Source organism: Lachnellula hyalina, assembly GCF_007821495.1.
Source record: "Lachnellula hyalina strain CBS 185.66 chromosome Unknown contig00016, whole genome shotgun sequence".
Taxonomy (NCBI): Eukaryota; Fungi; Ascomycota; class Leotiomycetes; order Helotiales; family Lachnaceae; genus Lachnellula; species Lachnellula hyalina.
The window spans coordinates 165,500-188,712 of record NW_022157130.1 but is presented as its reverse complement, the minus strand read 5'-3'; the positions used below and the strand labels follow the sequence as shown (position 1 = coordinate 188,712).

Below are 23,213 nucleotides of genomic sequence, written 5' to 3'. Positions count from 1 at the left end.
TATCTAAACTGGAAGACTAAAGAAACTGGGAATAGAGATCCAGGTACTAAATAACAAACGAATGAGAGAAGAAACAGTAAAGCCGTTGAGGATGTCTCAGAACATTTCCAGGAACCATCGTGGCAATATATGAAGCTATCTGGAGCTTCTGTTCCGTAATGGACACTCTATGTGGCTGGCTACACGATACTTCTCAGCAGTGAAAGGATTGTCTGTCGGTCCATTAGGAACTGCCAATAACAAGACAGCCATGGCTGCCCCACGCGATTGAAGCTATTTTGATGCTCCAACTGCTAGCTCAAAGCTACAATCCCGACCCCTACCTAGCTGTGGGAAAGTATATACTTATTTTGAGAGTGGGTGACGAAGGGGGCTAAAAGCAATGAGAGCCGCTTCGATATTACAGGGATTGCCAGCATGGTGTTGTATTCACCTTTGGGTGCTGGGTGTTCGTTTCAGCGGTCGTCTAGAACGCCACACGACATGGTTTACTGCGCACCCACCAATTAACGCCCTGTGCCTCACTGGAGTTCAGGGCCAGTGTGGGGCATATCGGGTTTCCGATCCAATTAAGAGCCCATGGGCGGCTCGATCTGCAAACCATACCCACATTCGCCCACCAAGCTGAAATCTCACTTACTCAGATGGGCAAAGGCATGGACTGCGCCATATCAGATTTTATCCTAGCAAAACACATGGCTAGAAGGATATGGCGGGACAGTCATCCAAACCGGCCACTTGGTGTTCCCAATAATCCGCCAATATCTCCTTTCCCGTCTCGATATTGGCTGCCGTCATATACGTAAGGCTGGGACTTCCTGCATCGTTAGTGGCACCTTAGGTTTCATACATAGGCATGTTTTGTTCAGGTCGGGTCAAGCCACAGTAGAGCTGTACTCGTATATCTGTCTCCATAATCATCACCAATGATGCACGTCTTCTCTGTATTTGGGCCATGGGACATTACTGAGACTAATGTCACAAGTTTCAGATGATGTGTTGCCACACCAGCTTTCTCTGTTCATACATTTGATTCGGCAATTGGAGACTTTTCGTGACCCGTATCGCTGTAGGTGGCGCCGAATGCTAAATCGCTCTTCTGGATATCATGACCATAGGAACTCTAGTCCTTCTCCGCAATCCCCTGTAGTCTTTCGTCGATCTCCTCCTCTGTCAGAGCTCTAAATCCCGGGTCGGTTCCTTCCTTCCCATCCGTCCTTGGCCCACCCACGATACCAATCTCTAATTCGCCCTTCTTGAAATCCACGCTGAGGACCGTGCTTAACGTGGTGATTCCTAGCTCAACAACTTCCTCCCAACTGCCGTCTGCACAATCCTTGTTCTTGAGCTTCTTCTCAAGATGATTGAACGCCTCCTGTTGCTTGGGACCTGACGCAGTACCCTTGTATCCGGTGTAGTAGCCTGCTGGGTCACACTTGTATAATTGGGGTCCAAACTCGGAATCCAGTGAAATCAATGTGGTTGCAACGCCATATGGACGCATGTAAGCCTACGCAAATAGTAAGTTTATGGAAAATAAATAAAGTGCCGAGCGGTCCGATTAGGTGAGCTTACTCGCTGAGTGTAGACCTGGCTGATATTGGCAATTCTCTTTGCTAGAGCATCGCAAGGCATCTCGTATCCAAACTTGTATCGAAATTCGGCGGCTTCACCAATAGCTCTCTGTACGAAGGCTCTCGCATCGGCGATCGCACCAGTCATGACGCAGCCAACGGATGGAGACAATTGGAAGATGTGGGATACAGATGAAGGGTCGATGAGCTTGTCCTGTTGTGGAGCAACATTAGCATAAGCCCTCAAATCAACCACAAGAGCTGCCCTACAGGTACTTTCTTCTGCGACAACACAACAGCGCAGTCCTTTCCTCTTACACCAACTGACATGATATTCGCAGCTGTGATGGCCTTGAATGCATACTCTGTGCTCACATGGTCCATTAACAATATGTTCTCAGACAGCTCTGAACCTTGCTTCGAGACCGTGCCCCAGCTGAAGGTGACGAGATTTGGGGCCTTGGGAGGGCGATACATGCGTACCAACTTGATATAATCTTCCCTGATCCGAGAATATCGTAATCTGTCTGTCATATCCTGCACTACCTGTTCACGGACCTTGATTAGCTGTTGTTGTCCTTGGGAGATGTTGAAACGGTGCCTGCAGATCAACATACCCGACATCTTGAGAAATGGAAGAGCTACGAGGAGCTGTTGGGAGTGGTGGGCGGTACGGGTACGGGGTTTGGAGGTATTTCGTAAAGGTTCGTGGAAGTTGTAATGGGGAAGCAGGTTTGGAGTCTGGGAAGCTTCCTGAAGCTATTCGAGAGACGCGAACGTTGGGTTGCCTGTTTTAGCGCGAGCTCTAAAAATGAAGCCTTGAATTCGAGGCCATTAGAACCTTATCTGTAAATTCGCTTGTTGATTGCCAGTTTTTAACTTTATTTCTAAGGAATTTCCCTGCCAAAAGCCTCTTAGTTATCATACATGTTATAGTGCATTGGCGCATTGCCAGTTGGCAAACATTCACCCGACATGCCCTCTGCCACAGATTCTAGCGCCACGGTGCGAATGCCCGCCTGGAAAAGATTGGGGTTGAAACTTAAGTCTGCTCAAGATAACCCTGAACCTCCTGCTGCCGATACCAAGAGGAAACGGTTGGATGAAGTTGAAGAAGCTAGCTCTCTCAAAAAGCCAAAACTTTTGCCAGATTCTCGCAAGATACCTATCGTAGACCAAGTTACCCCAGAGCCAACACGAAAGAAGTCCGTCACATTCACGCCGGAGACCAAGCACGAAGACGGCGATAGCATCAAGGCGTTGTTCAGTGCTTGGGTGGCAGAGCACAAAAACCAAGACGACTTGTCGGCACCAGTTTTCCAGACTCCACAATATACAACAGTCGAAGAGTCGTTTGACACAACCTTAAACGAGAAAGAGAGGAGAGTGAAGAGAGTCAAAACGACGCAAGGGAAGACGGAATCCCAAGAACCACCAAAAGCCACTGATTCGAAAAAAGTAAAGAAGAAGAAACAGACAGATCACCTCACAGCTCCTAGTGCCCCAACAAAACAAGCCGAAGAGAGCCTCAAATCTACTGAGCAATCAAAACTCACGAAAGCAAGGAAACTGAGAACCGCAAAAGGTCCTTCAAATCCCGCATTACCTGAGAAACCTTTCTTAGCATACCTCAAGCAATACAGCGAGTCGAAGGAGACCTGGAAATTCAATAAGAATCACCAATCACACCTTCTAAAGCACCTTTTCAATGTCGACGTTATCCCATCCAGTTACGCACATTACGTCTACGAATACGTCAAGGGTTTACAAGGCGGGGTACGGACTCGGCTGCGGGATACAGCTCTTGCAATCAAAGTCAAGGACCAGGAAGAACCATTTCCCACAAACATGGAGAACGCAGAACAGCGAAAGCGAGACTACGACGTCGCTATGAACGAATACGTTGCGACAATGGTCGCTGCGGAAGTCGGACCCGATGTTGGCTACGAGGAAGGTGTCTTGCTGGGGCTATCAGATATTGCAATGCCGATGAGAATTGCAAAGAGGAAAAGGGTCGAAAGGATTCTCGTAATACTTGGTTCTGGGGAGGGAGAGATAACTGGAACTAGCGACAAAGAAATTGTGATAGGCGATGATGAAAGTCAGAAGCGGTTGAGAACGAATGATGGGTCTTCTCAGAAGGTCGTCAGGAAGCGGAAGCAGAGGACTATGGTGGCTGATGATGAATCTACTTCCGAGGAGGACTCTAGCGATTCTGATGAGAGCAGTTCAGACGAGTCCACCATACAAAACGGCAACGCTGAGGATTCATCTTCCAGTTCATCCAGCAGCTCATCGGATTCTGAGGAGAGTGATAGCGAGGATGGTTCCGAGGAAAGCGAAGGCGATCATAAGTGATGTTTACCCAGAGTGAGCGACGTCAATGGAGCGAATCATAGCGGCCGAATGCCCTCAAGGCGGGCAAGATACATTGTGGCGTTATGGGGAACACAATGGGGTGATGGGCAATCGCGATATATGTGGTGCGTGAAGAATATGGCGGCTTTACCCCCTTTTCAACGCAGCGCGATAATCGAGAGAAAAAAAACTTATTGCACATTATCTCCTGACTCAGTGACCAAATCGATCTATGCCCCACAGCGTCCTATCAAAACCCTAGACTACTTATGTATTATTGAGGCTCGAGTATCTAACAGCAATGATAGTCTTGGAACAAGGCAGACTTGACTCGTCTTGCCCGTCGATCACATCCTGGGTCACACACACTTTCCCGAATACCAATAAATGGCCCAACCACATAGATGCAAGATACATCGGATATGTGAGATATACAAATCTTATCTTCTAGACGTGCAGCATAAAGTTGGTCTCATGATGGGCGATTAGCTTTATAGATCTAGACTCGCGTCATAACGGGGTGGTGGGCAAACGCTACCATTGGTCTGCCGGCACAGACCTTCTACTTTCTCCATGACATTCGCATGCTGTGCAGGCGGTATTTGCGTCTCCTGCATGTAACTTGCAACTTCCCCACCCCAACACCAAAAGTGTGCAAGCCAAGGCCTCCTCCTTATCAAACTCGCGCACTGAATCTTTCAAGAGGGTGATACTCGTATTGTTCACCGCACTTTGAGGCATTTCTGTGGATGCAAGCTGTGTCTGCATCTGGGATAAGTCTTAGTGCCAGGCCCCCCTCTCTCACCAGCCACCGAAGGCAGCCGCCGTTTTAAACCCATCTCCACCCCTCGAGAGTAAAATCTCATAACTCTACCATCGAGCACAACTTCGCGACGTCGCGAGGAGGCAGTCAGTCAGTCGCCAGGATGACAAGAGTTCTAGTGTACAGCACCACGCTCGTCGCGTTCGTGGCAGGTAAGCCCGAGAACACGCAATAGTGTCCTTTTCGTATTTACGTCAATTACGTATACACTTGCAAGACCAGCTTCTAACAATCTATAACAGCAACGGCCATGACCTTTGCTGCCATTTTCATACCGGACTGGGTTACATGGGACGTGACAACCCAATTGGGCGCTCACAATACGAGGATAATAGGTCTCCATCGAAGCTGTACCACCACGCCACTTGAGAGCAGATGCGTACATTTCCCACAAAAACAAGACTGCGATGGCGATGATCGGTACTTTTGTTCTATGTGGAGGAGCGTGGGCTTCTTGATGAGTTTTGCCGCTGTGTTTGAGCTAGTTACCATTGTGGCTTATTGCGTGGTGATTGTGGGCGGAAAGCAGAAGAGGGAAATTGGTTGGAAGGTCTTGGCTTTTATGCTGATGCTTGTGGGAATCGTACAGTGCGCTGCAATGGCTATCGTGGTAAGTCATCATAATTGGGATTGCGGAGTGTTCAAAGCTGATCATGTCCAGGCATACCTTTACGACAATGATGACCGATTTTTCGTGGGCTGGAAACTGGACAAGGCTTGGATTCTTTGCACAGTCTCCTGGTGCATAGCGGTGATATCTGCGGCCTTCCTATCCCTGTCGGCTTATGCTTTCTCGCCAGAGGGTGGTTACGAACTTATACCCAGTGAACGACATGTGGATAATTGAAGGTGTCGGCCGGTACATTATCCCCGAAGAGAAGGAATAGCACGCATCTGCATTGTAGGCGTTTGGGTTGTCTTTACATATTGGCCGATTCTCACAGCAGCATTCGCTGGTTAGCAGCTAGAGTTACATGTTCTAAAGGAGGGTTAATATTTGGATCGAATCCGATCGATGTTGTGTTCGACCCTCTCGTCTTACTGGGAATGACGCTTCACATTATCTCAATCCCCCAGTGGGCATTTCGTAAACGGGTCGTCTTGCCTGTTTATTTTCATTGAAGAGGGGGAAATAAGGTTGACACTTCACTTGGACCTATTATTCATGTCAGCACTCAAGTGAGTGTAATTATTTGGCACGACTGTCAAGGATAACACTAAAGTCCCAGGGTCGTTAGTGCCACCCAAGCGGATCTAATATACACATCACTCGTTTTACGCTTTGTCTTTCTTCTCTAGTCTTCAGCTAAAGTATCCTTGAAATTGTGCAAAATTCAAAATCATCACGAGGAGACGTTCAAAGTCGAAATCTACCCTGCTCATCGTGACTCGTGTCGTACCATTGAGTGCTGCTTACGTATGCGCCACATTGCGACCCCAGGGGCCAGAGCGGCAGTTAGCTGCGGTATAAGAGGTTGAAGAATTTTTATTTCACGCTATTATACGAAGTGGGAAGAAAATAGTGAAAGTTCATTTAATATTGCCAGCTCTAAGAAAGAATCAAATTTTAGAAGCCCTGAACTATCTATTTCCAACCCACTAACCTCCCAAAGCAAATCCACCAATCCCAACACCCCAACACTTCCAAGCAACCCCACCAGAAAGAAATGAAATTCATGCAAGTTTAAACAGTGGGTGGTGGGGTGCTCTTGATGGCAACTGGGAAAGCTCCCTCAGGCGTATCAGAGGTTGCAGTGTTGTCGTTCCAGTAGAGCGCATAAATACCGGTGGTGGTGGTATTGGTGGCCCAGAACCGAAGCTGGTAATCGGAATCACTGGCAGCATATGCGACCGACTTCCCATACCAACCGAAGCCAGTAGTAACACCGCCAGTTGGGACGCTGCTGTTAGCGGCAAAGCCGACCTGGGTGAAGGTGCCGTTGGTTGGAACGATGTAAAGATCGAGGGTTGAGTTGAAGGTTACGCTTGTAGAGTTTGCGGTGATGGGCCACGGGGTGGTGGTAGATGTCCTGTCGATAGCGAAAGTGATGTTTGTTTGGGTTCCATTGGGGCTGGCGAAACCCGTTTGCCTGTGTTTTGTTAAATATTTTCGTTGTTTCTTTCCTTGAGAATGCTTACCCAATGTATGCAAGGCCTGTTTGACTGTAAGCTGCTGTGTGGTCTAAATAATTGGGAGACTTACCATCGGAATAGAAGACTGGTGCACCATTGGTGCCTGCGCCGTAAGCAAAGAGGGTGGTTGAGACGGTAGCACGCTTGGTCGTGGCGGCACTGGATAGACCGGCGAGAGCCAGCAGAGCAGTGAAGGATGTGAACAACATATTGCAAGAAAAGGTGAGTGAGGTCTGTTGGAATCTCAAAGAAGTAAACTAAGGAATGGGTTATGAGAATCTTAGGGTGCTTGGGGATGCTACAGCAGCCTCCGATAGCTATATACAACTTTGGAGGACGTTTTGTTTAGATTGGGTTATTATTGAACATATTGTCGGCCTCGTCCTTTTGGGTGGATTGCCTATGCGTTTCCTGGATTTCCGAGGATATGCAAGTCGTCGTTCTGACGAATCTCAGGGCTGGGTAGCTCAATACTTCAGGGATGCTACGCCACATTCAAGTGACGAACGAGTTACCTCATTTAAAAAAAAGCTTATCTATTTTCAATCCTTTGAAGTTCAGCTGTAAATGGATGCATTTCTATGTCACTTGTCCGACTTCGTCATTGTCCACGTCCCCGTATCCCAATGAGGCTGAGAAGCCGACGGGGATTGCGAATTCTCGCTTCGTGCATTGGTATTTGTGGAGCCGCACCGCCTCCTAACGGGTTTCATTACAGGGTGTTATCATAATTAATGCCAACTTTCCAAAACAAATGCTTTTACAGGGCTTATATGGATTTTAGCAGCCGGAAACATTCTTATTCTAGTAAAAAAGTGGGTTTTTTAGCAGTTTGATCACTAAATAAGGCACACATGATCGATCCAGGGGCTTTTCTAACCAATTAAAACCCTCTATCACCCTAGTCACATCCTGGTTTTAAGTGGAAAAGTGCAGTATTGGTGACAATACTCTGTATCTTCAGAGCAGGGTGGCTTGTACAATAAGATATCCGGCAGTTGAAGTCATGGCCTTGTTCTAGTCCCTTTTCATCGGGACCACTTTCAATAAAGCCCTTGGGGATGCGTGGACCAAACGCGTTGATGATATTACTAAAGTTGGTTTGCATTACGCTAGTGACGAACGCTTTGTTCTATAGCTGAACAGTGAACGTATGTTTCGTTTCGATTATATCCTAGCCTACGTTTGCTAAGCCAGATTAGATTGGCCGCTGGGATAGTCGGGTCCTCCCGCTGACCTTTCCAAGTGTCCCCGGCATGTCTAGCATATATGACTACCGGTAGTAAATTACGAATTCTGCCTAGAAGTAGCACTGCCTTTAGGACTTCTGAAGCAAAGAGTACGAGTACGTCCTCGTGGAGGCTTGAATCCTTCTAGGGTGGCTGTCGCTTAGAGTGCACGTTTATATTGTTTCTATTCAGAGAATATCCTATGACCTAGCTTCACTATGTTGGAGTACGCGTCAATACGTTGGCTTCCCAATTCAGTACCTGACCTAGTTGCTTTGATTAAAGTATCCCAATGTAGCCTCAACCCCCTGTGCATCTTGGGTCGGGGAGCGGGAGCGGGGACGTTTATATGGAAATGGGCGAGTCTCAATGAATATATAATAATGTTGGAAATGCCTGGTTTGAAAGTATCAGTATCATCACTCACTCGTCTCTTCTGATCATCTCCTCCTTCTCGGGAGCTTCATTTACTTCTTCTGTTTTCTCCTTGCACTACCTACATAGTTACTCTGGATTGCCATCCATCAACATGCATTTCACTTCTTTGCTGGCCTCCAGCTTGGCCCTGATATCATCCGGTGTCTTTGCTGCTCCTTCTGCAGAATCTCATAAATTAGGCAAGAGATGCACCAACTCAGCCAGTGATCGATCTTGTTGGGGAGATTATGATCTGTCTACTGATTACTACACTGAGGTTCCTGACACTGGAGACACCGTCGAGGTCAGTACATCCTAATTTTTCAATGTCTCAACTTTTCTATAATTTCACACTTTTGGTTCATATAATTAACACTTTTGCAGTACTGGTTCGAACTCACCAACACAACAGCCGCACTTGATGGCGTTTCAAGGGACGTTCTAACGGTTAACGGCTCCTTCCCTGGGCCGACAATTATTGCCAACTGGGGTGACACTGTTATTGTTCACCTCTATAACGGATTAGAAAACAACGGTACCGGTCTGCATTTCCACGGTATTCGACAAAACTTCACCAACCAAATGGATGGTGTGCCTTCAATCACTCAATGCCCACTTGCGCCTGGAGAGGTGAGTCTCATATATCCGTCGAATTGACCGCATAGCTAATAGTTTCTAGTCTATGACCTACACCTGGGTTGCCACACAATATGGCACAACTTGGTACCACTCTCACTTTGCTCTACAAGCTTGGGAAGGCGTTCTCGGCGGCATCCTCATTAATGGACCTGCCACTGCGAACTACGATGTCGATAAGGGACACATCTTTTTGAACGATTGGACCCACCAAACTGCAGATGAGATATATAGCACTGCTGAGACGTCCGGCCCGCCCACCTTGGACAACGGACTCATTAACGGCACCAACACTTATGACGATGCGGGAACGCGATTCGAGATGGATGTTACTGCTGGATCAACGTACAGGCTTAGACTGGTCAACGGTGCCATTGATTCTCACTTCAAGTTTATGGTTGACAACCACACGCTTACTGTCATTGCCATGGATCTCGTTCCCATAGTACCATATACTACAGATGTCCTCTCAATCGGCATGGGACAACGATACGATGTCATACTAAATGCGACGGAAACCACTGGAGACTTTTGGATGCGAGCGATTCCGCAAACCTTCTGCAGTGACAATGACAATGCCGATAACATTAAGGGAATAGTTCGCTACGACTCGACCAGCACTAGCGACCCAACTACGTCCGCATTCACATATACGGACAACTGCGATGATGAAGCTATCGCTGATCTCGTCCCCTATCTCTCATCTGACGCCAGCTCCGATAGCGAGGAAGATGACTTTGCCGTCACCGTCGGCAAGAGCAGCAATCTCTTCAAATGGTACATGGCAGCTACTACTTTTGTAGTCGAGTGGGCCGACCCAACTCTCCTCCAGATCTACAACGATGACACCAACTTCACTACTTCATCGCACGTAATTGAGGTCGACACGGCAGATGAATGGGTCTACTTCGTCATCGAGACCATCCAAACCGTTCCCCACCCCATCCATCTCCACGGCCACGACTTCTACATCCTAGCCCAAGACACGGGAACCTACGACTCCTCAACCGTGGATCTCACCCTCACTAACCCACCCCGCCGAGACGTCGCCATGTTGCCTGCCGGCGGCTATCTAGTCATTGCTTTCAAAACCGATAACCCAGGTGCATGGCTCCTGCATTGCCATATTGGCTGGCATACCAGTGAGGGTTTCGCTCTCCAAATCGTTGAGCGTTACTCTGAGATTGCTGCACTTATCGACTCCACTGTCTTGAGTGATACTTGTGATGCTTGGACTACATATGCCACGGCCGATGACATCGTCGCCGATGACTCTGGAGTGTAAGGAATCACTGAGGAGGATCGGACAAAAAGTGTCCGCTTGAATTTGGTTTAAATCACGTCTTTGCTTCTTACTTTCTTTTGTGCTGGGGTTACGGACAGGTAGTGTTGGGATTGGTAGTGGGGATTTGTTTGCGATCTGGCTGCGGTCTGGCTGCTGCTGTGTTGGGGGGGAGTAGGATGTTGTGATTCGATTTAGAGCAGCATAGCTCGTGGAACTGGGTTTCTGGGTGTTTTCTGGGTTTCCATGTATCTCGCTTTTAGGACGAATATTTGAGATTTAGCACATTACCGAGTCAAATATAGTGTGTTAATAAATATGAACCATTTCATCCAAGCTCTAGGTTGTGTTTTGCACTGTCGCAAGCCGTGTTCAGAGTGAGAAAAGGGGTGTTCACGTGACATTTTAAGCCCTACCTCAACGATAGTTAGGAAAACTGGGCAACTAGTAAGTAATAACACATCATCCCCAGTTAGACAATCATCAGACAATCATCCTGAAACATTGTTGCAGACATTTCGATAATCTGCATGTCACGTTGTGAAGATCTTGTGGGCAGAATTCTATTTTAGGGGGTCGCTAATACAAAGCTCCGCGATGACGAATGTAAACAAACACCAGTAACAACATTCAAGGTATAGATTTTGAATGAGTACCTATTGATTATTAATTATCTGATAATATAGATGATCGCAAAAGTTCTAGATTTTTGATTGATCGATCGACCGCAAAGAGACCAGACAGACAGACGATCATGCGATAAGATTGTAAGATCCCTGGCGAGGTTACGTCCCAGCCCAGCCCAGCCCCAGCCCCAGCCCCTCCAGATTCGAGTTTGTACCGGAGCGGAGCTATCCAGCCACCGCTTGCAATACGACCCAATGCACATTACCCAATGCACATTGCATTGTACTTCCTCCCTCACTCATCCCAATAATCATCCCAATAATTCCCCTCCCACCATGCAGTCTATCTTGTGCTAGAGCTTGCATTGGTGTATCTTCGCGCCGTCTGGGAGTTGGATAATGCTCAGCTAGAGCTTAGCTTTCTAGCCTTGTTTACAATCCCGAGATTCCCCTCAAACTTCAATCACAACAAAGGCACTCGAATCCGGCACTCAACTCACAATGGCGACCAAGTCCAGGGCCAATGGCCTCAACTCCATGCATACGGCTGGCATCTTCTCTGATATGACCGTTGATGGCCCGGAAATTGGAACTCTTGTTATTATTGTTGATCGTGCCAAGAACCTGCCAAATAGGAAGACCATTGGGAAGCAGGATCCGTATTGCGCGGCAAGGCTAGGCAAGGAAGCAAAGAAGACAGAGACTGATCGCCGAGGAGGTCAAACCCCAAGATGGTATGAGAGTTCTAGAGCGGATGTTTGAACTCTACTGACTTTATCAGGGACCAAGAGCTTCGATTCACCGTACACGACTCAGCCGACTACTATCAGCTGAAGGTCTCCGTGTTCAATGACGATAAAAAGACGGATTTGATTGGAGAGAGCTGGATAAACCTGCAAGATGTAGTAATACCAGGTGGAGGGCAGAATGATCTGTGGCACAACTTGAATTGCAGGGGGAAATACGCGGGGGAGATCAGAATCGAAATCACTTATTACGACACCAGGCCAAAGCAGGACAAGCCAGAGAAGACCAAGCAAGCCGCCACGAATGGAGTTGAGGAAGGGGCAAGAGATTCTCTCAGGGGCCCGAGACAGCCAAAGTCTACTCCTGTTAAGAGACGACCATTACCATCTGATCCAGTCACTGGAGCCCCAGCACCTGCGCCAATTCCTGATCACGTCCAAACACCACCCCGAGGATATCAACCTCAAGCTGGGACACCAGACTATGCTCAGCGTGGACACCAGTCGGCAGGGACTCCAGAATATGCCCCAACGACACCTCGGGGGCAACCACCAAGCGCTATTCCAGATCACGTTCAAACCCCGCCTCGAGGACATCAAAGCCCCGGTTACATCCCAAACCAGTCGCCTCTTCAAAATGTCGAATATGGCACTCCTCCGAGCCACTTCCCAAGCTATAACAATAGCCCAAGCATGAACGGATACGTTGCTGCTCCTATACCAATTGCACAGCCAGTTGCACACGAGAGATATGAGATATACGATCCTGCAGCAGCTACGAATAATCACACAGCAAATGGCAATGGCAGAGGACATTATGAGGCAGACGAAGAGGTTGATCCGCGAGACGCGTATAATTCTCAACACAGCCCCTACGAGCTTCCTCAACCGGAAGATTTCGGCCCAACACCAAGCCCTGGAGGCCCTCCACCCCCTCCGCCTGCTCATCGAAGTAGGCATGGGAGTAATCAGGTCAGCCCAGCACCTGCTATGATATCCCAAGGAAGTTATGGATACCCATCAGATCGAAGACCCTTGAACCCATACGACATGCCACCAGATGATTTTCATGGGCACTCTATGCCTGCATACTCGCAAGGCAATTCTTATCAACATTATGGTTCTCCTGGACACGATGACCAGTTTCGAAAATCTGACAATAGCAGCTTTCAGCAAACAACACCACAACATGACTCATATGATTCAAGATTTAATGATTACGGCTCTATGCAACCAACCGTCGAAGATGCTCCGCCGTCTCCATCGCCATATTCAAGACATCAAGGAAGCACATCACATTCATCACAATACGATGAGCGAAAATATGATCAGGTCCCATCGCCTGCACCATTAAATCTAAATGGCCGGGGAAGTGACATTTCGAGTCGAGGTGCCGCGAACAGTGCTCCAAGTCACCAGTACTCGAATAGTTCCGGATATCCTGCTTCCAACTCGGAGGTCTCATATAGAGAACCGTCGTATACAGCAAGCTCTGTCTCTCCACGGCCAGCATATAGTCAAATGCCGCAGCAAAGTCAGCAATCAAGGAAGCAGTCGTATGATCCATCGGTTGGCCCTGCTGAGGATTATGGGATACCAGTTCCAGCAACACTAGTTCCCGGTATGGACCCTATGATTGCGCAAGAGATATCTGAGAGGATATACGACGAAAAAAGAGCAAGCTACAATCAACAAGGTGGAAATTCTCGGGGCAGACCAGACTCGGTTCCATATCAGCAAAGCCGGCCCCATCCGCTCTCATATCAGGAGGCACCACCTCCATTCGTACCTGCTGCAGCTTCGTACGATGATAGACAGAGTCAGTTTTCGAATACTACCGTCGCTCTTGTGAAGCCAAGGGCAATCTCACCCGATCCACGAGTGCCAGCGAGAAAGTCCGTCAGTCCTTACGCTGCACCAGTCGATGACGGAAGACGACTATCCGGGGTGCCATTTGGTCCTGATTCATACAATGCATTGAATCCCAAGATCTCTGGCTCAATATCTACTCTTTCTTTGAGTTCGAAGTACGACACGAAGGAGCCAGATGCAGATGCGAAGATCATTACGCATGATGGTCGGGAGATTGATCCAAGTGACCACATCCCCGAATCCAACTATGCACCACTACTAGAATGCAAAGGTCCAAAATACGCGTCCCAGCTTCCAGACCGGAATCACCGACCAGCCCCCAACGGCCCGCAACCCCTTTCTGCTTCAGGCCGACGGCAACTGAAAGTGGCTCCACGTCCTCATTCCATGTCAACACCTCCTGCCCCGACGTACACGAGCGGCCCGTCCGACCCTATGACACCCACAGGTCGTAACCGTCTGCAGAAAAAATCAAACAGAATGTCGGCTCAACCCGCTCCACACTCGAGTCCTCTCGCTCCTATAACGCCATACCAGAACAATAGTTATACACCAAGGAGTCAAGCGAGACCTAATACCGGTGATTATAATGCCAATGAGAACTATTCACCACTTGGAAATAGCGGCTATAGAGGCTCAGGGGGAGCACCACCTATACCCGCAAAAGTGCCCATGGGAATGGGCTCGGCACCACCGCCGCAATCTGGTGGAGGAGACGCGTGGGCTTTATTAGAGGAGATGAAGAATATTGATTTAGGTGGCGGGCGCTCGAGAAGAAGGGGATATTAAGTCATTACTCGTGTAATATTGAGAGGAGTTCGATTGCTTTTCGTGTTTTCAAACTAGGCGTGGTCAGGGCACTTCTTCCATCTTTTAGGGTGGGTATATAATGGGCATCTGCGTATTTCTCGCAAGCGCTGCTTGAATGTGGCATGGCATTGTCTTTTGGCGTTTCTGTATTTCGGTCTAGGTAGAAAAGTCATTGTATTGCAATGCGGTTGGGGGGAGTATACACAATAGATGCATATTTTTAGTCATCCAAGGGACTCGAGATCTAACTACTTTTTTTTTCTAGGCTTGATTCCCTTTCTGCCTCAACACCACCTCGCTCGTTCCGCTTTCAGTAGAGAGTGTCCACAGGGAGAATTTTATTCCACATCACAATCTCTTGTCTTCTAATAGTTAGTCATGCAACGAATTCGTCGCCTGTGACAGATACTATATCCGACGTACCATATAACCATAGCCTGTCAAGTCTATCGCTCAAATCATATTCTCTCTTCCCAAACATACATCCCAAACCTTCTATATTTCCTTCCAATCACGCCTTCTTCCCCAATGGACTCAAAAGCCAGCTCAGTTCCTCCGCCTTCTTCCTCCCAACCAGCTCCCGCAGCCCCTCCTCAGGCAAAAAATCATGATCGCAATACTCGAACCCCGGAACTACAGTCTCGCTAATCAGCAGCCCGCCCTGACTCTCCGTCCCGCCCTCTTCATCCGGCAGCAGATACGAAGCTTTGAACTTCCCGCCTTCCACTATCCACTGCAGCTTCTCGCCCTTCTCGATATCCTTGCCCACGACAAAACTCTCGATCCGCTTCTCGTCCCCGGGCTCGTTGGCGTGGATCAGAACGTATCGCCCGCGGCCGTGGTGCAGCGTGTGTACAGTGCGGCCTTTGTTCCGGTGGAATCCACCTTGTGGTGATGTGGGCGTGAGCAGGTAGTAGATTGTGGTGCTGGAGTTGCGGACGAGAGGGTTGAAGCCGGGGCGATGGGGCGCGAGGCCTGTGGTGCTGGAGGATGTGGAGAAGGGGAAGGGCGTGGGGACGGTATCGGGGGCGCGGTCGGTTTCGCTGAAGTATCCGCCTTCGATGTTGGGTTCTAGGGCGAGGAGCTTAAGGAGGGAGGTGATGTGGGGGGGTTCGGGGGTAGTGGAGGGGTAGAAGGATGGGCTGGGGGTAGGTAGTGTCATGATGATTTGTTTCTTGCACTGGGGGGGAGGGATGGTGGTGTGGGTATATGCTGAGAGGGGTTCTAGAAATACAAGTGCTTATGGGGAAGGGGGATATATATACGAAGTACGAAGGATAGGGTCTTGCTCACGTACAGCGCCGCGGCCACGCATTAGGAATAAGAAGAGAGTGGAGCATGTAAGCACTACGGATATACAGAGGAAGAAGAGAGGTTTGTAACGGTCCTGCTAGTACGTGACCTACATTGCCACATCGTCCCTCCCAAGAACAATTTGCCGGATGAGAGAGAGGTATGAGAGAGAGAGAGAGGTATGCCGGATAAGCAGAATGTTGGGGATTGCTAAACGCTTGGACTCGAGAGCAAGTGGAAGCGGTGAGATACACGGAGGAGAGTGTATATTAACAGGAAAGCGGTTTTTGGAAATGGATAATCGAAGCTGCGAAGTAAAGCAAGAGGCTTCAGTGCCCGACATTCAAAACTGTCTCTCCATTTGATGCTTGCTTACTGTATACATTAGTAATCTGTTCCTGTGAAGATAACTGCATCAGTAAAAGCCAGACTGGAGGGCATCAAAGTAAACAATGCAAAGGTATGTGAATAATATCAGCCAACGCTTTCATCCAATAGCGCTTATATGTCCTTGGCTGGCCCAAGAAAATATATCAGACAAGAGTTATGTAAGTAGCACGCGCACGCGTCCTCCTTCCTTCCTAAAGAGTTCTATTCCTTCGGTGGCGTTTAAGCGATTCTTTCAACTCCCTCGCGTACGAACGAACCACATGGACGAAGCACTTTCTGCGCCCTGACCATCTACGCTATTACAATCTCCTTTCCTGCCATCAAGCACGGTTGTGCCCTCCCTCCCCTCATGATTTACGACTGGACGACCTCACGAGCGCATGTATATTCTCCTCAATGCATTGTATAAAGGTGTAATTCTGTTCGAGCTGGTTTCTTTGTCTGGGGGACAATTGCGAAGGAATCATCGCCATACTGATTAATCACAATTTCGTGGACAATCCTCCACCATGTCCGGAGGAGCGTTGAGCAAGAGACAGCAGGCGCGCAATGAGCGCACTTTACAGGACCTTATCAAGTCGGTGCCTGGGAACAATGTGTGCGCAGATTGCCAGGCCAGAAATCCAGGTAAGACATGCCCGTCCCGCTTGTGCTCGGTTTCAACTGTGTTGACATGTATGACAGGATGGGCCAGCTGGAGTGTAAGCTTCTTCTCCGAATTGAATCGCATATTCTAGACACAGGATGAATACTAATACCGTGTAGCTGGGTGTCTTCCTATGTATGCGATGCGCCGCCTTGCATCGCAAGCTGGGCACCCATATAACAAAGGTCAAATCACTAAGCATGGATTCCTGGTCGAACGAACAAGTAGATGTATGGATTGAAGCTCTCTAATCAAGCGATATGGATGCTAATATCTGGCAGAATATGAAGAAAGTTGGAAACACCGTGTCGAATCGAATCTACAATCCCCAGAACACGCGGCCGCCCATTCCGTTCGACGTCGACGAAGCAGACTCGGCGATGGAGCGGTTCATTAGACAGAAGTATCAAGATAGAGCAGTCAAGGCCCCAGCACGCCACAATACTGGAAGCACAAACTCGGATGATCAACCGCCACCTCTACCCCCGAAAGAGGGCAGGAGATTTGGTTTTAGATCAGCGTCGTCGATATTCCCATTATCCTCGAAGTCTAAACGGGAAACAGCCGCACGACAAGAGTTCGAAGCCTCACAGCAAGATGACTTCAATGCCTTTGACGAGAGATCGCCATCGCATAGAATGAACAAACAGTCGAGGATATTTGGGAATAATGTAGGTGCTACATACGACGATGATTTAGACATGAAGATGGCGAAGTTGCGTGATATGGGATTTATGGACGAGAAGAGAAATATCGCCGTCTTGAAGGGTCTCTCTGGAAACCTGGAGAAATCCATCGAGACATTAGCTAGGCTTGGGGAGGGAAATGGTGTTCCTCGAATGCCGCCCAAGCCCAACCTTACTACTAACACCTCTGGACCCTCCTCGCGATCAAGAACTCCCCTGAGTCCAACTGCTGGGTTGACGATAGATCGTACACCACATAAGGAAGCCACGAGGCAAACTTCAAATCCATTTGATATGCTAGATAGCCCGCCTCCAATTGCACCGCCCCAGTCCTCTCAGTCTACTGGATCTCTTCCTCCGCCACCGAACCAGAACCCATACCAGCAGACATCCAACCCATTTGGGTTGATGCCGTCACAATCCCAAGTAGGCTTGAACCAGGCGTTCCAAAGCATGGCCGTTTCATCACCTCAGCCACCTCTTTTCCCAAACCACACTGGTGGACTTCCTGGTCCCCAGCAACAATCCAATCAACAACAAATGTACCAACAATCAATGACCCCTCCAGTACCATCTATTCCCCAACAATACTATCCACCCATCTACGAGAATGTGCAACAACAGCCCCAACAGCCTCAACAAGTGGAGCAGAGTATTAACTACAATCCATTTATGCAACAGCAACAACAACAACAAACTCAAATTCAGACTCAGCAAGTATCACCGATCAATACCAATTTTCAAAGCAATCCATTCATGCAACAGATGCAGCCTCAGGGGCAAAATCTATATCAGAGCCCTATAGAGCAGCAGTCACCTCAGCAGTACCGCTCACCAGCTGCCTTCCATAGTTACCAAAATCAACCTCAACCGCAATCGAATCCTTTCCTCCAAAACAGTCAGCCTCAGCAGTCATATGACTACCAGCAACAAAACCAGCAACAGAATCAGTTCCAACAGGCACCTCGCCAGCAGACTTTTCCTCCGATGGCTCAACAGACTAGCAGAGCGGATTCTCGCACTATTCTTGACCTTTACAACCAACCGCAAGTAGCCCCTACGCCCCAGCAACCTCAGCAAACACAGCAAGACCAAATACAAGCTCAAAACATGGCCATGCCATCAACCGTTGCATACCAGCAGCAGCAGCAGCCGCCGCCGCAACCGAGAAGCATTTCAAACCCCCTTGCAACACAAATGGCAGGCAATAGGAATCCATTCATGTCGAATGGAGGTGGTGTACATAGTCCAGCAGGGGATTCAGTAGGTAATATGAATCCATTCCCGCAGGTTCCAAACGGAGCGAGGCATGCCAGTCAGGAGAGCGTCAATATTGACGCTGGAGGATGGCAAAATGGGAGACATAGCCCTGATGCTTGGGGTACGATTAGTGCTAGGTATCCGAGATAGTCAAATGGATATTTGAACATAGAACTACGATTATTTGGCATTAAATGTAATGTGTAATCAATGAGGTGGGAAAATGGGGTTTAATGTATGTTGTATGCAAGATTAAGATTTCTGTAGATTTAGTTAACATGTATGTTCATGTTCATGTCAAGATCAATCAAGATGGATGACTAGGAAATGAAGCATTATGCTAATAATATACTAACTGGGATATCCCGTTCCTGGCATTCGTTGTGCTCGGGTGACCTTAATTGCCCTCACCTGATGCTCACCTGATGCTACCCGTACCTTGGCACTGGTGGCATCAAAAACCAAGCCGGTTCCCTCGGAGTAGCTGCACTGCACTGTACTGTGCCGTGAATCCCCGTGATGCGAATTCGTCATTGGAATTTTCACCTCTTCATCCTCCGAAGCCTCCGAGTCTGCGCAAAGGTGAGGGTGAGTATGTAAGATTATCAAGTAATAGTAATTAATATAATCTTTCGCATGCATTTCCTGTGCATGGGAGAGGTGATTGGTTTGGAAGTAATAGTCGGTCTTGCACTAGTACTATTGGGAGCGAGCGGAATAGATGGATGAGCTTAAGGTAAACTTAATGGCGGGGTCTCCAGGGTGCCGCCCAGAGTACCGTTGAAATTATGTAAATTGCGTAATGCGTAATGCGTGATAAAGGGAAGGAAGTCGTTGTCCATTGATTAACACCTTGACCACGACGACGACGACGACGGGATGCAGTTATTACGTATACTACCGGTCCTTCTTGAGCTGTTCTTTGTGGGCTTCACGGCTGCACAGACGGATTTCTCGGTTGTTGGGAGTGGCATTTATGAGTGGAATCAGAGCGAGTGGTCGCTGACTGCTACGAAATACATTCCGGGCCAGTATCAATCGAGGCTGAGTCTTGCTAATGGGTGAGTGAGTCTATGAAGGGATCAGAATTATAATTCAAAAGGAAAAGAAAAGGCAATCGGATGGCTGACTTGTAGGGCATATTGTAGTTATGTTGGGGCTTCTCTTGCAGCTGCAGGGCCTTTGTAGGTTTTCACTCATTAAATCTTGAAGTGATATTGTATTGTGCTGACGTAAGTGCTAGCTTCGAGATCGATGTCAACCAGACAAATGCTCAGGGTACACAACCAACGAATGGATGTAAGTCGATCGAGAGCTAAATGATTCTTTTCGTTATCCTATGCTGATATTTATCTTTCAGGGCCTCTTTTTGATTCCCGCATCAGTTTCTCTACAATCTCGGGTTTCTACAATGTCCAACCCAATGGCACTGGGACTAACTACCCGTGGCTAAATCAGTACGGCTGGGAGTCTTTCATCTCTGGAATCCCTCATCCAACCGCAATTATCTTTGCTTTCGGAGACAACTATCTCGATGCTACAGTTAGCAATACCACGATTTCTAACTTCGCCTCCAAAATCTCCTTCAAGACCGGTGTTGGAATATGGAGTTATACTTGGAGTCCAAACAACGGAACGTCTTTCAATGTCTCCTATGCAACCATTTTCAGTAGGGAGAGACCGAATGTTATAGCTGTAAAAGCATCCATTATTCCCTCCGATGATGTTTCGGGTACGGTTACCGACTTGCTAGATGGTAGAAGCGCTGCTCGATCATATCTAGATACCAAGGGACTTGACACGAACGGGACCACGATTCGTACTTCTGTTCACCCGAATGGACTCGCTAATATCACCGCTTGTATTGTTTCGGGGGCGAATTTCTCCAACTCATACACCGATTTGTCCTCGAGATCACTGGCACAAGGTCCTTATATCAGCCCGAATGATACGACGATTGGCCAAACTTTTAATATCAGTCTCAAGAAGGGAGAAGCAGCCACTTTCTACAAATATGTAGGGGCGGCTTCAAACGACAAGTTTTCAGATGCTTCCTCGGTGGCCTGCGAGGCTCAGGCTGCGGCGCAAAGAGATGGATGGGATACGCTTCTACAAGAGCATATTGCTGCTTGGGCAGAGATCATGACTGAAGACTCAGTGGACGACTTTACTGATCCCGTAACAGGAGAGCTCCCTGAAGACACAAACGTTCAAATTTTGCACATTGGCTCAGTAGCAAACACCTACTATCTTCTGCAAAACATCCAACCAGATGGCAGCGGTTTGAACGACAATTCGGTAGCAGTGGGTGGCTTGGTATCTGATTCCTACGCTGGCCTGGTATTCTGGGATGCAGATTATTGGATGTCACCTGGACTTAATCTCGCTTTTCCCGGTTGGGCCAAGCAAATCAGCAACTTCCGCGTTAAGCAGCATCAGCAAGCTCTTGATAATGCGGCTTTTAACGGATACCCAAACGGAAGCTCTCTTTACTCATGGACTGCTGGCCGCTATGGCAACTGCACAGGCACTGGTCCTTGCCTCGATTATGAATATCATCTCAACTACGATATTGCCTTCAACTTACTCCAGCAGTATAACGTCACGAACAATGAAACTTGGTTCGAGGATGGACCTAGACAAATTATCGAGTCTGCTGCTATCATGACTGGACACTTGCTACAATACAATGATACTACGAAGAGCTACTGGCTGCACAACATGACTGATCCCGACGAGTATGCGAATAATGTTGACAATGGAGCTTTTACCATTGCTTCGGCGGCGGAATTATTGAAGCAGGCAAATTGGTTGAGAGTCGCCCAGGGACAACCGATCAACGAGACTTGGCAAGATCAATGGGAGAACATCGAGTACCCAATAGCAGCATCTAATATCACCCTGGAATATCAAACTATGAACAATAGTGTTGCTGGTAAGTCCTGAATAACAATGTGGTTCATTTGAGTGCACAGTGCTAATTACACAAACCTCAACAGTCAAGCAAGCTGATGTTGTACTTCTTACCTATCCCTTGGATTACGGCCAGGATTACACTGCTGAGGATAAACTGCTGGACCTTGATTACTATGCCAACAAGCAATCACCAAACGGACCTGCAATGACTTACTCAGTATTCGCCATCGATGCTAATGCATTAGCTCTCTCCGGGTGCTCAGCATATACATATACACTCAACAATTATATTCCATATCTCCGTGCGCCTTTTTTCCAATTCTCGGAACAAGCAGTTGACGATGTCTCCTTGAATGGAGACACCAACCCAGCGTTCCCGTTTCTCACTGGCCATGGAGGTGCGAATCAAGTAGTGCCTTTTGGGTTCTTGGGGATTCGAACAGACCAACCTGTTTTATTTATCAATCCGTCCCTTCCACCACAAATCCCGTATGTGAGAGTTCGCACTTTCTATTACGCCGGAGCAACATTATCAGCAAGCCTCAACAACACCCATACAACCATAACCCGCTCACCCACACCACCCTCGGCCGGCGTCGCTGACTTCTACGGCAACACGACCTTTCCCCTAACAGTCGGAACCCCCGACTCGCCAGGCACTACGGACTACACGCTCGCCATAAACCAAACCCTCACGATCCCCAACCGCCTCTACTGGCAAAACGCAACCAACGCCAACAACCTCCTGCAATGCCTCCCCGCCACGAGCACCGACCCCTACGCCAGCGGCCAGTTCCCCGTCGCAGCCATTGACGGCGCATCCGCGACGCGCTGGCAGCCCTCTACCAACGAGAGCTCGTCTCTCCTCGTCAACATGACATCCATCCCCGCGTCCCCCGTCTCAAGTCTCTTCTTCGACTGGGGCGCCCGACCGCCCAAGTCCGCAGCTGTGTATCTGGGGAATAGCACGGACGGCACGGGTATCTACGGCCGCGAGATTAACATTACTATCAACGACATCTCGCCCAATCTGCCATTTGATGCTGGGATGGCGCCGGATGGTGGGCTGGATGTTGTGCCGGTGGTTGGGAATACGACGACGATTGAGGTGGCGGGTGGGGCGTGGAGTGGTGAGTATGTTAGGCTTGTTATTGAGGGGTGTTGGGAGGGAGATGGCGAGGGGGCTACGGTTGGAGAATTTGTGTTGGTTCGTGGATCTTGAAAAACACATACTGTACCTAAAATACTGGATTTGGATTTACAATAGCAAAAGTAACTTTTACAGAGAATTGTATTCTAAGACATGTTCCTGCTGAGAAGTCGGCTGAAAGTCTTGGCCAAGAGACTCGTAGATGAATCCCTCTTTGCTTGGTTATTCCCTCTTTCCTTCACCCCATGATGCAAATTCTCCAAGCCGAAATTATGGGCTTCTGGCAAAATTAACCTTGCCATGGCTTTTCCGCGGACTCGAAATTGCGGCATGAAAGCCCATAAAATCCACTATCGATTGAGATAT

General features: G+C 48.3%; 9 protein-coding genes across 9 annotated transcripts; 6 read left to right on the top strand and 3 right to left on the bottom strand.

Annotated features, from left to right (window-relative positions):
• Positions 1–1,123: 1,123 nt before the first annotated feature.
• Positions 1,124–2,198, bottom strand: Psma6 (Proteasome subunit alpha type-6; the record flags this gene model as incomplete). Its single annotated transcript, XM_031146007.1, has 3 exons — positions 1,124–1,510; positions 1,576–1,788; positions 1,845–2,198. The coding sequence occupies 3 exons, from the start codon at positions 2,196–2,198 to the stop codon at positions 1,124–1,126; spliced, it is 954 nt and encodes a 317-aa protein (XP_031008406.1).
• A 96-nt stretch (positions 2,199–2,294) lies between these two features.
• On the top strand, positions 2,295–3,932 carry CG050 (Uncharacterized protein; the record flags this gene model as incomplete). The annotated part of the gene is made up of 2 exons (XM_031146006.1): positions 2,295–2,357; positions 2,511–3,932. 2 exons carry the CDS (start codon positions 2,295–2,297, stop codon positions 3,930–3,932), a joined length of 1,485 nt encoding a protein of 494 aa, XP_031008375.1.
• Positions 3,933–4,858: 926 nt separating this feature from the next.
• LHYA1_G001018 (uncharacterized protein) lies at positions 4,859–5,602 on the top strand (the record flags this gene model as incomplete). Its single annotated transcript, XM_031146005.1, has 3 exons — positions 4,859–4,907; positions 4,998–5,365; positions 5,417–5,602. The coding sequence occupies 3 exons, from the start codon at positions 4,859–4,861 to the stop codon at positions 5,600–5,602; spliced, it is 603 nt and encodes a 200-aa protein (XP_031008374.1).
• An 837-nt stretch (positions 5,603–6,439) lies between these two features.
• On the bottom strand, positions 6,440–7,097 carry LHYA1_G001017 (uncharacterized protein; the record flags this gene model as incomplete). The annotated part of the gene is made up of 3 exons (XM_031146004.1): positions 6,440–6,845; positions 6,895–6,910; positions 6,959–7,097. The coding sequence occupies 3 exons, from the start codon at positions 7,095–7,097 to the stop codon at positions 6,440–6,442; spliced, it is 561 nt and encodes a 186-aa protein (XP_031008426.1).
• Positions 7,098–8,622: 1,525 nt separating this feature from the next.
• lcc2_1 (Laccase-2) lies at positions 8,623–10,455 on the top strand (the record flags this gene model as incomplete). The annotated part of the gene is made up of 3 exons (XM_031146003.1): positions 8,623–8,838; positions 8,919–9,164; positions 9,214–10,455. Coding segments are annotated over 3 exons (1,704 nt in total), but the record flags the coding sequence as incomplete, so codon positions are not given.
• Positions 10,456–11,579: 1,124 nt separating this feature from the next.
• Positions 11,580–14,485, top strand: fic1 (Ingression protein; the record flags this gene model as incomplete). The annotated part of the gene is made up of 2 exons (XM_031146002.1): positions 11,580–11,812; positions 11,860–14,485. The coding sequence occupies 2 exons, from the start codon at positions 11,580–11,582 to the stop codon at positions 14,483–14,485; spliced, it is 2,859 nt and encodes a 952-aa protein (XP_031008363.1).
• Positions 14,486–15,017: 532 nt separating this feature from the next.
• Positions 15,018–15,668, bottom strand: YML079W (Uncharacterized protein; the record flags this gene model as incomplete). The annotated part of the gene is made up of 1 exon (XM_031146001.1): positions 15,018–15,668. One exon carries the CDS (start codon positions 15,666–15,668, stop codon positions 15,018–15,020), a length of 651 nt encoding a protein of 216 aa, XP_031008424.1.
• A 1,030-nt stretch (positions 15,669–16,698) lies between these two features.
• On the top strand, positions 16,699–18,931 carry ucp3 (UBA domain-containing protein; the record flags this gene model as incomplete). The annotated part of the gene is made up of 4 exons (XM_031146000.1): positions 16,699–16,816; positions 16,874–16,890; positions 16,955–17,065; positions 17,117–18,931. The coding sequence occupies 4 exons, from the start codon at positions 16,699–16,701 to the stop codon at positions 18,929–18,931; spliced, it is 2,061 nt and encodes a 686-aa protein (XP_031008423.1).
• A 729-nt stretch (positions 18,932–19,660) lies between these two features.
• Positions 19,661–22,919, top strand: treA (Acid trehalase; the record flags this gene model as incomplete). The annotated part of the gene is made up of 5 exons (XM_031145999.1): positions 19,661–19,842; positions 19,918–19,965; positions 20,025–20,080; positions 20,142–21,716; positions 21,781–22,919. The coding sequence occupies 5 exons, from the start codon at positions 19,661–19,663 to the stop codon at positions 22,917–22,919; spliced, it is 3,000 nt and encodes a 999-aa protein (XP_031008422.1).
• Positions 22,920–23,213: the final 294 nt, after the last annotated feature.